The sequence below is a fragment of the Molothrus aeneus genome, chromosome 14 (genome assembly GCF_037042795.1).
Source record: "Molothrus aeneus isolate 106 chromosome 14, BPBGC_Maene_1.0, whole genome shotgun sequence".
In the NCBI taxonomy this organism is placed as follows: Eukaryota; Metazoa; Chordata; class Aves; order Passeriformes; family Icteridae; genus Molothrus; species Molothrus aeneus.
This window is the reverse complement of record NC_089659.1, coordinates 1,539,740-1,552,655: the sequence shown is the minus strand read 5'-3', so window position 1 is coordinate 1,552,655 and position 12,916 is coordinate 1,539,740. Positions and strand designations below refer to the sequence as shown.

The 12,916-nt window shown below is 51.2% G+C and overlaps 1 protein-coding gene across 11 annotated transcripts in view; it reads right to left on the bottom strand.

The window, feature by feature from the left end:
- Positions 1–12,916, bottom strand: part of ARHGEF9 (Cdc42 guanine nucleotide exchange factor 9) — a 179,380-nt gene that overhangs the window by 57,652 nt on the left and 108,812 nt on the right. For all 11 annotated transcript variants that reach the window (XM_066559268.1, XM_066559258.1, XM_066559257.1 and 8 more), the window contains exons 2-3: positions 12,053–12,232; positions 1,375–1,566 (exon numbers count right to left, since the gene is read on the bottom strand). In XM_066559268.1, the coding sequence (XP_066415365.1) occupies positions 1,375–1,566; positions 12,053–12,178 (318 nt within the window). In that variant the 5' untranslated portion in view covers positions 12,179–12,232. The remainder of the gene's footprint in view (positions 1–1,374; positions 1,567–12,052; positions 12,233–12,916) is intronic.

Genomic DNA, 12,916 nt, shown 5'->3' with positions numbered 1-12,916 from the left:
GCAAAGCTCTCTGACTGAAATAGCACATTGAAATTAAGCTCATTTGTTTCCAAATTGAAATCCCAAGGCTCTTCCATATTTGAAAAGTGTCATAGATGCTTTTTGGATGGCTGCTCTGCCTTGCTGGGAGAAAAGCAGCAAGGATGAATGGAGGAAGACATTCCTCTAAGCACCATCCCCAAGGGGCTTCACCACATTGACTGGGCACAGGCTCACTAAATCCTAAACATTGCGAGGGATGAGCTGAAAGCCATCCCCAGACTTTGATTTCAGGGCTCACAAACTTCTGCCTCTCAGTGATAAGGACATCTCCACACACAGTGCCCAACTCTGGCACAGCCACGTGTTCCCCTTCCCAGACACCCAGCACCACAGGCTCTGCACCTTGGGGTCAGCTCAGGGCACTAATCCTGAACCTAAGGGGTTGTAGGGGTTAATTGTACCCTAATGAACAAGAACCAAGTTGGGGATTTGTGGGTCAGTCACTGCAGTCCATTGCTTGCTGGTTCCCTTCTTCATTTCCCATGGTGGAAATGTTTTGCCCTCAGTCTCGCCATAAAAAAGGCAAATGGGGGCCATCCTGAGCCAGGGGAAATTGTGAACCCGACATGAAAGGCACAGATGACATGGGTAACTGATTGGTTTAATTACAACCTAATTTCCTCAATCACAAGTTCAAAAGTAGATGGCATTGGGTTTTAATTAAGAGGGCTGCTTGAAGGATCTGAACCTCATCATGTTTTAGTCAAAGAGCTATGGAATAAAGGTCAGGAAATTGCACTTTTGGTTAATACAAACTAAAGGAATTATCAGATCCAGCAGGAAATTCTCAGAACTGTCAATACATATTGACAGATGCTGCTCCTCCGTTAGACACAGTCCTCAGACACTTCAGCTTGTTCCCAAATCACCCAGGGACAAACCCAGGCTCAGCCCTTGCCAGCCCCTCACCATGGGCAGGTGTGCCCCAGCCCCAGGTACCTCACAGATGTCCCTGAGGTGTTTGATGCAGAGGAACAGCCCCAGGCCAGCCCCCAGGGGTGCCCCAGCCCCAGGTACCTCACAGATGTCCCTGAGGTGTTTGATGCAGTAGGAACAGCCCCAGGCCAGCCCCCAGAGGCTCCCCAGCCCCAGGTACCTCACAGATGTCCCTGAGGTGTTTGATGCAGTAGGAACAGCCCCAGGCCAGCCCCCAGGGGTGCCCCAGCCCCAGGTACCTCACAGATGTCCCTGAAGTGTTTGATGCAGAGGAACAGCCCCAGGCCAGCCCCCAGGGGTGCCCCAGCCCCAGGTACCTCACAGATGTCCCTGAGGTGTTTGATGCAGTAGGAACAGCCCCAGGCCAGCCCCCAGAGGCTCCCCAGCCCCAGGTACCTCACAGATGTCCTTGAGGTGTTTGATGTAGTGGCGCTCGGTGCTCATGATCTCGTTGATGACGTTGGCTCTCATCTGGTCGCGGTTCTGCACGGTCCTGCCCAGGCACAGGCAGTCAGCGCTGGGGTCCAGGTGCCCGTTCTGCACCTCGCTGGTTCCCTCCTCCACGCCATCCTCCTGGTTCACCCATAGCTGGGGACAGAGGCAAGCACAGGGATCACTGCCAGCAGCAGCAGGGCTGGCTCAGGGCTGCAGGGCCCTGGGAGACGTTGGATCCAGCCCTCCTCAGCCCCTAGGGTGTGCACAGAGCTCCCAGCCCTCCCTGCCCAGTTCCATACTGGTGCAACCAGCCCCAAACACTCCCCATCTCCTGGGGATTGCAGTGCTGGCTGCTTTGACCCCAGATGGGAAAGCCCCCTGTGACAGGGTGAGTGAGTGAGTGAGTGAGTGAGCGCTGCCAAGAGCTCCTGACTGAGAGGGACAGGGCAGCCTGAGGGAAACTGCAGTGCTGGGGACAAGCACACTGTCCCAGCTCCTGCCACCCCCAGCTGGGTCCCTCTGAGCACAGGATCCTCTGGGAGCGGGGCTGAGCCCTTCCCAGGGGACTGATTCCAGGTGGAGATATGTCCATGTGGATTCTATATGGAGATATCTGGCTGGTCCAGAGATCTGAAGTGCACATCAGCTCTGGGCTGTGTTTCTGGAGCTCTGTAACCTCCCAGGCTCTGAAGGAGCCCTGATTCCATTTCTCAGCAGCTTTCCTCATCAGCTCACAGGAACAGCCTTCCTGGCTCAGGCAAATCCCACATCTCAGCACCCCAGCACTGGGATCCCCAAACCATGGCACCCAAAGCAGAATGGATGCCCCTGAGCAAGGGTCCTAAACCTGGGGGCTGAGGGCAGCTTGGGACAGGTGCACTGGGCACTGAAAATTACAAAAAGCAGTGAAAAAGGATCTGTGTGCTCTCAGCACACTGAAGCTGCTTTCCAATATCAAATAAAAAGCATGCATAGAAATTGCAAATTCCACCTCTCCCCTGTGTGTCTGAACCAGCCTGTGCTCTGCACACACCATACGGATCAAGGGCTCCTTCTGTTACCTTTTCCCACAAAAGCTGCTTCAAATAACTCTGATTGACTCAAATTGGGCTCAGGGTAGTTTGTAAACAAACATTAAATAAAACTTAGAGCTGACAGAAATACCTCTGTCTTTCACAGACCACCTCAGCTGTGATGGAAATGAGGCAATTTCTCTCCTCAGTGTTTGAAGTCCCTAAATCCTGGGGACTTTCAAACTAAAAATACATTTTCTTGTGAGCAGTGGAACTGTCCACACACAGAGTACAAGCAAACCAGGCAGCATCATTAACCTGATCTTCAGGCTTCCTTTCAATGTTAATAGTGTTTCCTGCTTCCCCATTATTCAGTTTAAACTGGGCTTTGCACAGATTGTAAAGGGCAGTGTTCCTGTAAATTAGGAAAGTAAAAACCTCCAAACCTGCCCCTGCTCCTTCCCTGCATTCCCAACCAGCAGCTGTTCTGCTAAATCACCTCTTGCAGCTCCCACGTTCTGCCCTCCCACAGGGAGTTGTAAAGGCCAAGAAAAAAAAAACCACAAACACCAAAAAACCCCAACCAATCTCTTCTGTAGCAGGATGTTAATGATGCTGCAAATCTGGGGGATCAAAAAGGGGCTTTGTAGGATTTCTATCAGCACTGGGAGGCCTGGCTGAGCCCTGGGTCACTGTGAGGGAGCTGCTGATCCAATCCCACCAAACACAGCGGAATCCAGCATGGAAAACCTCTCCTGGCAAGCTGAAATAAATGTCTCTTGTTCAGAAAAACAAAAAATTTCTAGCCCAAAATCTGGCTAGAAAAGTGCCTCTTTCAGCAAACCCACCCTCCTCTGGAAGAGGTTTGGGGTCCACTGGGGCAGAGCAACACCCCATGAACATGAGTAGTGGTTTCTGCTGAAAAATAAATAAAAATAAATAAAATTTAAATAAATAAATAAGGCTAGTGCTGCTGCTGAGCAATGTCCCTGTCAGGGTAAGGGACCTCAGGGCCAACTACTGACAGCAGTGCCACCAATTTCAGTGCTGGGAAAACCTGGGGGCACCCTGAGAAGGGAAAATGGGTCCTGGGAAGGCCAGAATGGCACAGGGAGTCCTGCAAGGGACATGTCCTGGTGGCAGCTTCATTGGCATTCCAACAAACAGATGTGGAAAATCCAGCAGGACCAGTGTGGGGATTAAACCCTGTTGGTTGAAGTTTAAAATAACTTCCCACCCTGCTTTTCCTCTCCTACAGAAAGGGATTTTGCAGCCTTCCCAAATCCAACAGGAACATCTTGTTACCAGGTTTGATGAAATTCCTGCCAGTTTGGCAGCAGAGCACATTTTTAAAGCTCTACTTCCTGGAGTCAGGTGATCATGAGAAAAAAATTTGATTTTCACTTAAAAAAAAGCCAGAAAGATCTAATCATTACAAGGCATGTGTGTGTAAACCTGAGTCATGAATCCTAAAGGCTTTGAAACTCCAAGGCAGATAGCAAACTTACAAACTTCCAGGATTCCTCAAATTCAGGCTGCCTTTTGTGCACAGCAGGAACACTCCCTCCTTCCTCATCTGCAAATCTCAGGAGTCCTGCTTTCTTCTTTAATGAAATTTTTGCTCCTTCCTGCTAGAATCCATGTTCCCAAAAGGAAAAAAAAATTACATTTCTAGTCTAGATGACTTCTGCCTTAGATTAAAAACAAATGCAACAATTTTCTCAGCTCCAGAGGCAGATGAAGGTGCTTCCACCCTGCACCCTCCAGCCTCTGCTGCTGGAAGGATGAATCCCACTGTGTTGTTCAAACACTCCTGTTTCCATCTAAACCTCTGAAGTTGTCTGAAATTCCAGCAAAGATCCTTCTTCCAGGGCATCATTTGAAGTTGGGACCATGAGCAATAAAAGCTGAGGTGCAGCTCAGGACTGACCTCAGGCCACTCCCTGCAGCTGGAGGAGGTTTCCTCACCCAAACCCGGGGATAATCATGGAAAAACTGATGGAGCTGTTGAACTATGGGCTGAAATGCATTCCCGGACTCTTGTTCTCACCCAGGAGCTGGGTGAGACTGGTGAGACCCCCCTGGGGCTGGGTTTGCACCTCCAGCTCCCAGCACTGGGAGGGAGCTGGGCCGTGCTGGGCCAAGGCAAGGTGGCACCTCAAGGGTTAACTGTGCCCTCAGTCCCAGTGCCACCAGCCCAGGCTGCATCCCTGTGCCTCAGAGATGGAGCTGCAGTGACAGTGAGGTGGCACAGCCACACTGGGGAGATGCTGGCCTTTCCCTAAAAACTTCTGAAATGTCCCATTGAGCGAGCTGGACACAGCTGCAAACGCTCCTGTTTTAACCCAGCACCTCTGACAGGGTGATCCCTCTGTTCCACACACATGGGGGTCCCAAAAATGCCTGAATTTCCCTCCTTCCTGTGGGGAACAGCTGAGATCACACTCCTGGAAAAAGGTCTGTCTGCTCCCCATCTCTCCAAAGGGGCACAAGGCACAGCTGCCTCTCCCTCTCAGAGCAAGTATCTCCATTCTTAGAAAAGAAACTTCAGAACTCTTGTTCTTCTCAGTTTTATCCCACCTCTCCAGCACTCCCAGCTCAGGATGGGTGGCTGCCATCCCTGTGGGGATTTCTAGGGATAAATAATAAATAATAAACAATAATAGAACAAATATAAACAATAATAAATTCAGGGTCTCTTTAAACACCTCTGCAATGGAAAACATCAGGGGGTGTAAAATAAGCACTGGGAGGGCTTCCCCCAGGCCATGAAAAACACCCAGCAACCAAACCACCAAGCCCTGAAAGCCATTTTGAGCATTTTGTATCAAGAATGAATTAAAAGAAATCAGTAAAAACTACAGGAAAAAAAAATCAAGTTGCATAATGCTGGTACTACGTGATATTTCCCATTGAAAGGCCCCTCCATGTGGAGAGGAACAGACTTATCATGAGGCTCCCAGTCCTGTTCCAAAATTCAACCCTAATTGGGAAGTCATGACCAGCTCTTGTGTAATGCAAGAACTTGCAGAGGCAGATAAAAGTAAAATAATCACAGAAAAAAGGCCCTTTTCCCTAAGGAGCACTTCTGGGAGCCAGGGAGAGCTGATGGCTGCATTGTGCTAATTCATGTTCTCCATGACTGACACCCTTTTGGAAAGGGAGAAAAGGCAGAGCCAGGGAGCCACAGGCCAGGCAGGCTCACCCCAGAGCCCAGCAGGAGCTCGGAGCAGATTCCTGGAAAATCTGTTCAGGCACGTGGAGGGCAAGGGGAGCCTCCCATGGGGACATGGGGAGAGCCACCAGAGCTTCCCTGAGGGCAGAGTGTGCCTGACACATTCAGTGACATGGGACAGGCTGTTAGAGAGCCCAGAGCCTGCCAGGGGCTCCAGGAGAGCTGCAGAGGGACTGGGGACAAGGGATGGAGGGACAGCACACAGGGAATGGCTCCCACTGCCAGAGGGCAGGGATGGATGGGATACTGGGAATTGGGAATTGTTCCCTGGCAGGGTGGGCAGGGGCTGGGATGGAATTGCCCAGAGCAGCTGGGGCTGCCCCTGGATCCCTGGCAGTGCCCGAGGCCAGGCTGGACATTGGGACACCCTGGGACAGTGGGAGGTGTCCCTGCCATGGCAGGGGTGGCACTGGAGGGGCTTTAAGGTCCCCCCCCGCCCAAACCAGTCTGTGATTCTATGATATAAAATTTCTGTCAATACAATTTATCAGCTTGCAGCTTTACCCAAATGGCGCTGGGCCAGCAGCACTGACCTGCAATTATTGCAGATTTACCCTGCTCAGTGCAGGCACTGGATGGAGAGGACTTTTTCCTTCAACAGGCACCAAGGCCTGATCACCTCATAATGATCAGAAACCACAACAAAGCAAACATGTTAGCAGCCAGCTGGATGATTAACCTGCTGCCACTGGATATTCACAAGGACACAACCAGAGATAATGTGCCATTCTGGATTCTCACTCCCAATTAACTCATGTGGCAGATTAATGACACACACACACATCCTTCAGAGAGCTGCTGCCATCCCAGGGAATCTGGATTCTACAGGACAGGGGTTGCAGTGCCAGAGGCTCCAATAACCTGAGAAATCCATGGAAGCACAGAGCCTCAGGACCCTCTCCCACCCCTCCACCCTGCCCTGCTTGGCAGAGCAGCTCCATTCCCACGGGATCTGCTCCTTTTCCTGCCTCCCTGAGCTGCTTCCAGGGCTGTGTCCTTGTCTGCAGCCCATGCAGTGTCACATCCCCACCCTGTGCAGTGTCACACCCCTGTGCAGTGTCACATCCTGAGCTCTGTCTCATTCCCAAGCCCTCTCCATCCCTGTGCATTGTCCCATCCTGAGCCCTGTCCATCCTGAGCCCTGTCCCATCCTGAGCCCTCTCCATCCCCATCCCTGTCCATCCCTGACCCCTGTCCATCCATACCTGACCCCTGTCCATCCCCAGCCCTGTCCATCCCCATCCCTGTCCATCCCCAGCCCTGTCCATCCCTGTCCATCCCCAGCCCTGTCCATCCCTGACCCCTGTCCATCCCTGACCCCTGTCCATCCCTGACCCCTGTCCATCCCCATCCCTGTCCATCCTCTCCCACCACACTCCCCTCTGCATTGAGGAGTTCATCAGGTTGCCCATCTGCAGCCCAGGAGGGCCCGTGGTGCAGAGCTCTGCACAAGTAAAGCAGCAGCAGCCTCCAGGCTCAGCCTGCCCTGAGGTGCTCCCCTTTCCCAGCCTCCAGGAGGAGTGAGGAGCTGCAGGAGATGCTGTGTGTCTCCCGGAGCTGTCCCTGCCAGCCCCGGCCCCTGCCCAGTGTGGGAGGGCTGGGAATGTGGATGCAGTTTGCTGGGAAGCACAGAGCATCTCCTGCATCCTCTTCCAGGACAAGGAACAGGACATTTGGCAGCAGAAGCAAGGTGCATCCATCCATCCACCATCCATCCATCCATCCATCCATCCATCCATCCATCCATCCATCCATCTATCCATCATCCATCCACCATCCATCCATCCATCCATCCATCCATCCATCCATCCATCCATCCCTCCATCCCTCCATCCATCCATCCATCCATCCATCCATCCATCCATCATCTATCATCCATCCATCCATCCATCCATCCATCATCCATCCATCATCCATCCATCCATCATCCATCCATCATCCATCCATCCATCCATCCATCCATCCATCATCCATCCATCCATCCATCCATCCATCCATCCATCCATCATCCATCCATCCATCCATCCATCCATCCATCCATCCATCCATCCATCCATCATCCATCCATCATCCATCCATCCATCCATCCATCCATCCATCATCCATCCATCATCCATCCATCATCCATCCATCCATCATCCATCCATCATCCATCCATCATCCCTCCATCCATCCATCCATCCATCCATCCATCCATCCATCCATCCATCCATCATCCATCCATCCATCCATCCATCCATCATCCATCCATCCCTCCATCCATCCATCCATCCATCCATCCATCCATCATCCATCCATCATCCATCCATCCATCCATCCATCCATCCATCCATCCATCCATCATCCATCCATCATCCATCCATCCATCCATCCATCCATCCATCCATCCATCCATCCATCATCCATCCATCCATCCATCCATCCATCCATCCATCCATCCATCATCCATCCATCCATCCATCCAAATCCTGGGAATGAGGGCTCAGCCCCCCATTTCCCAAAGCCCAAGCCCTGGTGGCACACAGGAGGGAAGAGCAGCAGCTCAGAGCTCCCTCAGAGCCCTGCCAGGCTGAGGTAGGGCAGGCCCAGGGAAGGGGCTCTGCAGGTTTGTGCCTGGAGGGGCTGTGGAGATTCCTGCCTGCTTTGCCTGACTCTAAGAAAGGCCTCCAAACGCTGGGCTTGCCCCTCCAAACCAGCCTGTCCAGGGAAGTGCCAGTGGGGCCCTGTCTGGGCTGCAGGTGGCACAGGGAGCCCTGGGGTGCTCCTAAGTTGCCTTTAGGAACCCCAAACTCTGCAGCTCAGCCTGTCCCCAGCAGTGCTGCCTGTGCTGGGCCCTGCCTCCATCACTGCTATTTGTGAGCTGGATTTACCACAGGAGAATCAAATCTCCTTTAGAAGGCTCTGACTGTGCAGCTCCATCCTCTTTTCTTTGGGAAATCTGATGGCCCTGGCTCTGAGGGAATGCTAATGCAAGGGCTGCAGCTCAACAAGATACAATCAGATTTTACAGGCCAAAAGAAGCAGATGGGGCAGCAAAATGGGGAATTGCACCTGCAATCCAGAGCAGGAACAGCTAAAAGCTAAACCCACCTGCCCAGTAAAGGCACGAGCTGCCAGGCACTGGGACCAGGCTCTGGGTTCAGAGTCTCCTTCTCCACAGTGCCTTAAAAGCTCACTCCAATTTATCCAGCACTTTTCCTTTAGCAGCAGAAAATAAAGTGGGTCAAAGGCAGCTTTTCAGCAGGAAAATCAATCTAAAATTACAACACTTGGGGGAACCAAGGCAGTGGTGAGAGAGAACATGGAGCACTGCCACCCCTGCACTTCTCCACCCCTGCACCTTCTCCTGGAAGAGGAGACCATGAGGATTTTATAGCCCCTCCTTGCTCCTTGGCAGGACCATTCCTTCCCCTCTTCAGTCACCAGGCACCACAAGAATCTGCAGTAAAAGCTCCTCAGCTCCAGTTTTGCTCTTTACCTTGGCTTAGCAACATAAGGAAGGGAGACTCAGCATCGCTGAGGTGAGAAGAAATATATTCTGCAAGCTCAGTCTGGTATCCAAAGAGACTAAGGAGAGCTTTACACAGGAATAAATCCCCCTCTCTGCCCAGGACAGGGGCACTCTGCCATGTCTCTGAGGAGAGATTCCACTGCATAGCATCCATAAGCTTTACTCTTTTTATTTCTCTTGCAGTGGAAATATGTCAGAGCCCAAACATTAAGCCATTTGATTTCCTGTGTTTGGAGGGTCTCACCTGGGCTGTTTGGGAGCCTTGATGAGGGGCTCTGCAATCAAAACTTTGCTGTGCTTTCTGAAGGAGACCTCAAGGTACAACAATGGCTCCATGGGCAGCCCTGGACTGTAATTCTGTGCTGTAAATCCCTCCCTCCCAACACTGAGCCTGTTTTTCTGAGCCAGTGTCAATGTGCTGGTTATGCAAAAACTCATCTGTAGCCCACAATGTACAGACAGCCCAAGGCTCTGCCATCCACAGAGGGGAAACAAGTGGCATTTCCACCACCAGAATGTGAAATCTTGTTTGAAATTCCTGCTGGTTTTTCTCAGCTGTACCTCCCAACCTGTCAGACCACTGGAAGCTGACAGGATGTTCAAAGACACCGTGCAGCCACCACAGCTGTGCCCTGTGGGTGTCCAGTGTGCTCAGAACAGGCACTAAAATACACCACAGACACCTTCACCTGTCTAAACCCAGCTTGTTGCTAGGTCTTACATTTAGATCTGGAGTTCTTATCCACCCTTCTGACTTAGGGGCCTTCATGACCTTCTCCCTGAGTGCAGCAGCTCCCTGCAGAAACCATTCACCATTCCCTGCTGGCTCCAAATTTTACTTCTCCTATGCTGTACTTTCTCTTCCCCCAAATAAACATTGCTTTTTCTCCATCCAGTTTCTCCTTGAAAGTTCCTGAGCTCCTAAACCTCTGTGGTTTCCTCTCCCCACCTTCCTTCTATCCAAGCCCCAAGCTACTAAGAGGATTAGTGCAGGTGTGAGCAGGGAGACAACAATTGCTGTGTGTGCAGGGAATTCAGGAGCCTTTTTGTTTGCCACCCCTGGCTGTCATGTAAAGGAGGCCAAGAGAATCAGCAGGTTCCTGTTTTCCTCTCCACTTGCAAATGTGAAGTTCCCTGCTATGAGATTTTGTGAGTGCCAAATGCTTTGCCAAAGGTTTTCAGATGATCTGGCTGGAGAGCAAGAAGCGTCAGACAGCTCATTGCAAACTGGGTTCCCAGCCCAGTTTTGTCCTCAGAAGTGATTCAAAGGACTTTGAGAGGAGCCCAACTGTGCAGTGATCTTCTCCTGCACTCCTGTTAGTACTTACAAGAGGCCTGAAGTCTGAAATATCCTGAAATTAATCCTATTTGGCTTTATACCTGTCTGGTCTGTCTGACATCCCTCACTTGAATACTATTCATATTCTATGCAACATATTGTTCCCTTTTCCTTCTGTGCTTGCAGAAGAGAAATACAGATATAAAGAAAAGCAATTATTTTGCAAGTAAAACTAGAACCACCCAGGCTAAATCAGGCAGTTTTCTGGCATCATCTTAAAAAAGCAGGGCTCAAAGTACAACAGAGAAAAACGCAGCCTGCTCATGATGTGAGTGATCATCTGCTCTTCTCGCAGTTCTTTCATTCCTTATTCAGCTGCTTTGGAAACCTGAGGGGCAAATCTTTCTCCCCAGCCTCCCTTCAAGACCTGCAGACAAAATGGGCCAGAACTGTTGTTTTTAAATATTAATTCTCACTAAGGCAGCAGAGCCAGGCGTTGCTCCCCTCTAGGAGGGGAAAGGGCAGGTCCCTGCTGCCCTCAACAAGTGATTCCCAGATGGAACAGCCAAGCCAGCCTCTTGCAGAGCTGATGGAGGATTGCTCTCATTGGGATACTGGACAGAACAGGCAAGAAACCTGCCTGGTCAGGCTGTTCTTACCCTCAGCATCAAGGATGAGGATCCAGGATTTGTTCCAGACATTTGTATGAGATTCACTGATTCCCCTCCCCTTTGTTCCCCCCAGTTTCTAAAACCACCTTCCCAGCCTTAGGAAAGTGTAGGGAGAGATGGGGAGTTCAGCCAAGACCATGATCCATGGGCTGGGGCCCTAAGGACACTGGTTCATTTGTTTTTCTGGTGTGCTTTTAAAAAAACAGGACAGTGTTTTCTAGACTATTCTTAAACCTCCTGCAGACTGTTTGTTTGTGACAGCAGACCAAAGGGCTGTTAAATCTTTTTCCCAGAATCACAAAGAAATCAGCACTGGTCTGTGCACTGAGAGGTTAAACTGGCCCAGAATATTTCAGTGTTTAAATTAAGCAAACAAAATGAGATTGTTCTGTTCAGCCTTTCCAGCTGCAGCACAGTGTTAGTGACACAGGTGAGAGTGTTTCTGCAAGAAGGTTTTCACCTCAATCACACGTGACACAAATCCATTTTCCAGACTTGTTGCCACCATTGGCTCCAGGGTCAGACTCAAAATCCCAAACACAATTTGTTATCCCAAAATACCAAAATCCCAAACACAATTTGTTATCCCAAAATCCCAAACACAATTTGTTATCCCAGGCCAGAGTAACAGCATGAACATTTTTGGGCAGCCCAGCTCCAGTTCCAGTCATGGATCTCTCCCTCTTGGCACTGGCCAAACTTGGGGGAAACACAAGAGCTGCACCAGAGGGGAAACAATTGTGTGCTGGGGAGGCAGCAGCAAGCAGAAACCTTCTTTGCTGCCCATTTTTTGGACAGAAAACAGGCAAAGAAGGGGGAATCAGCATCAGTGAGAACAAACACAAGAAAAACTGAGTGAGAGCTCAGTTCTTGATGTGCTGAGCATGGGCAGGGATTCCTTAGGGCAGTAAAAAGCAGAAAATCACTCACCCTCACGAAGCTGGCGGGAAACCATCCTTCCTCATCGTCGATCTGACCCCACCACCAGTCCTTGTTGGAAGCATCCAGGACCTTGATGACGTCTCCTGCTTTAAACGCCAACTCCCGGTTGGCCATGGTGACGTGATCCCATACTGCCTCAGCACTGACAATGGAACCACCACTGATCAGCTTGGGGAGAGAAAGGCACAGTCAGGGAATGGCTGCAGCCCCAGCCCCTCACATGCACAGCAGCACAGCAGCACAGCTCGCAGCCAAACCACATCTCCATGGCAGCTCCACCCTGCCCTGCCCTGCCCTGCCCTTCCCTCCACCCTCATCCTGCTGCCAGCCATGCCAGGCAAGCTCCAGGTGCTGTGTCCCACGTTCCCCAGGGCCTGGCACCTCCCTCCCCCTCCATACAGGCACATCTGTCAGGGACAATTCCACTGACACAATGTGCAATGCCCAACAACAAGCAATGGTGTCCTGCAGAGGAATTTTCACTTTGGTTGAAATGTCAGAGGCTTTCCATGCAGATCCAAGCAAAGTTAGTGCACGTATTTAGAAGGGTTTTTGAAACTGGAGGCTGCCTGTTTTAGTGCTGGTGATGTACTGACACCCCTCCCTTGTGACACGCTGCTGACCTGCCCAGCCCTGGCCTGCAGCACAGCCCAGGGCAATCCTGCTGCTCCTGGCTGTGGGGTCAGGCTGCATGGAGCAGGTTGTGGACCCTGGGCACTGGATGAGGCCAGCCTGGTGTGTGACAGGACCTCAGGAACATCTCTGTGGAGCTCATGGAGCCTCAGAAGTGCACCAGCACAGCCCAGGTCTCCTCTGTGACAGCCATGAAACTCCTGCTCTGTAAGAGAGAGC